The 2,426-nt window shown below is 38.7% G+C and overlaps 1 protein-coding gene across 1 annotated transcript; it reads left to right on the forward strand.

The window, feature by feature from the left end:
- Window positions 1–223: 223 nt before the first annotated feature.
- On the forward strand, window positions 224–2,024 carry LOC120086291 (PR5-like receptor kinase). Its single transcript, XM_039042851.1, has 3 exons — window positions 224–377; window positions 508–569; window positions 653–2,024. The coding sequence occupies exons 1-3, from the start codon at window positions 349–351 to the stop codon at window positions 1,906–1,908; spliced, it is 1,347 nt and encodes a 448-aa protein (XP_038898779.1). The 5' UTR covers window positions 224–348; the 3' UTR covers window positions 1,909–2,024.
- The last annotated feature ends 402 nt before the right edge of the window (window positions 2,025–2,426 follow it).

A 2,426-nucleotide genomic window follows, 5' to 3' on the forward strand; every position in this document is an offset into this window, starting at 1 on the left:
GATTTAGGGTAATCTTGTAGCGGGTCCATGATTAACTACCTCATTTTCGTCAATACTTTCTGCTTAATCCTATTTTTGTCAATAATTATTAGAATAACGTTATTTTAAAAAAAAAAAAAAATCCTCCTTGGTAGGCGGTAGAAAAATCATCCTTTGAGTAATATTCTACTACGCACACCTTCCAAATTCTTTCATCTGTTCCATCAATTCTCATGACTTCAAATTCCAAACAACGGTCTTCCATGGAAATCCAATTACTCGAACGCCTTTCCAATTACTTCTTCCTTCTTCAATTAAATTCTACCATCTTCCAAACTTTCTCTCGAGAAGGCTTCAAGGGCCGCGTCGATGATCGGAGTACTAATCCTACTCTCCCTGTAACTACTCTATCATAATCTCTTCATCTTTTTCACTTCAAGTTTATCATCTTATTCAAAAGCCTAATCAATTAATGTTTTTGCCGATTAATCGTTTTAGATGATCATTGATTTGTTTAATTTCTCTCAGAGTCTCCACTTCATCGGCGCAGGGCGGCGGCGGAAATCCAACCTCCATCTTAATCGTTTTCTGTAAGTACTTATCTCTAATTTAATCCTGAGATTAGAAGCTATTAAATCTAATCTAAGCCTAATTTTAACTATTTGGCCTGTAGCCGTGGTTGGTTCTGTGGTTGGATTCCTCATTCTTATGGCGATTGCTATATTCTCTTACAAATTTGCCAAGAATGTTGTACCGGATGTCGTAAAAGAATGGAGAAACACATCTACTCCGGCACCGGCAGAGATTTGGGGAGAAGATACACCGGAAATAGAGAAATTCCTCCGAGAAATCGCTGATGAAAGTCCGATCAGATTCACTGCTCAGCAACTCAACGCCTTCACTAGCAACTACTCAACGCGGCTAGGTTCTGGCGGTTTCGGCGATGTTTACAAAGGCCAGTTCCCAAACGGATTGAAGATCGCAGTGAAGATTCTCAAGAGAAACTCCAACAAAAAAGCTGAAAATCAATTCATGGCGGAAATCGAAACAATCGGAAGAACTCGCCATCGAAATCTTCTTAGGTTGTACGGATTCTGTTATGACGAATTCATGAGCGCGCTGGTTTTGGATTACATGGAGAACGGATCGCTCGACAGATTCTTGTACGGAAAAATCAAGAACGAACTCGATTGGGAGAAATTGCAGGAAATTGCGATTGGAACCGCTAGAGGAATAGCCTATATGCACGAAGAATGTCAGAGGAAAATCATTCATTACGATATCAAACCTGCGAACATTCTATTAGATGAAAATTTCTCACCGAAAATCGGCGATTTCGGACTTGCGAATCTCTGCAACAAAGACAACACGCATGTATCTCTCACAGAGTATCGAGGAACTCCGGGATATTCGGCACCGGAGCTCTTGAGGTTCAATTTTCCGGTGACTAACAAGTGCGATGTGTACAGTTTTGGAATGGTGCTGTTTGAGATGGTGGGAAGGAGGAAGAACGCTGCCGTCGGTCCGTCGGGGACCATCGATTGGTTTCCGATTCAGGTATGGGAGGGGTTTGAGAAAGGGGAATTAGTGAATATAAGCGGCGACTGTGATGTTGAAGAAGAAGATGGAGAGAGGAAAACGGCGATTGAGAGGATGTGTGTGGTAGCTCTTTGGTGCGTGCAGGATTTGCCGGAGGATCGGCCGCCGATGAGTGCGGTGCAGAAGATGCTGGAAGGAAGCGTTGAGATAATGCCGCCGCCGAAGCCGTTTCAGTATATGTTTCCGATTTCTACGGATACCAGCGCCGTCACCGTCGCCATGGATTCCGAGCAAATGAGCTCTGGCTCAACTTCGAGCTATTCGATGAGTAAAGGAAGTCTTCCGATTTGGTATAAGGGCTCTGCGTCGCCCACAATTTTGAGAACTTGAAGAAGAGAATCGTTTTAATTTTATATATATTTTTATACTGAAATACCTTATTTTTCTTTATTTGTGAAGATGCTGATGCTATTATAAATATCATAATAAAAGGTGTCTGATGTTTAGTGCCTTAGAAGTCATTCTACATCTTATTTGTCACTTTATATAAACAGTGAAGTAGATTTAGAAATCCACTTCAAAATTACATTAATTTTCATATCCAATTTTATAATTTTAGTTATTTTATTTTATATTATATTTATTATTATTATTATTATATAAATATATCATTATATTATATTTTCTTTATATACGTGTTCTCGTCGTGCTCCTCAATTTCACAACACGTTATCATCACGAGTTCCTGTTGTTTCCATCTCTGAACCTATGTCCTAAAGATCTGTCGATTTTTTTTCTTTATTATAATTAACAAATTAAATGTTATTTTGCATATTTAGTACATATTAAATTTCTAATATAAATGCAATATTTTGTGATAGTGATATCATGACAAATCTTACAAAATT

Source organism: Benincasa hispida, chromosome 9, assembly GCF_009727055.1.
Source record: "Benincasa hispida cultivar B227 chromosome 9, ASM972705v1, whole genome shotgun sequence".
Classification (NCBI taxonomy): Eukaryota; Viridiplantae; Streptophyta; class Magnoliopsida; order Cucurbitales; family Cucurbitaceae; genus Benincasa; species Benincasa hispida.

Coding starts and splice junctions, on each gene's coding strand:
- LOC120086291 (XM_039042851.1), top strand. CDS start 349: ATGATCGGAGTACTAATCCTACTCTCCCT. Junction 378..507: donor GTACTAATCCTACTCTCCCT/GTAACTACTCTA, acceptor AATTTCTCTCAG/AGTCTCCACTTCATCGGCGC. Junction 570..652: donor CTCCATCTTAATCGTTTTCT/GTAAGTACTTAT, acceptor TTTGGCCTGTAG/CCGTGGTTGGTTCTGTGGTT.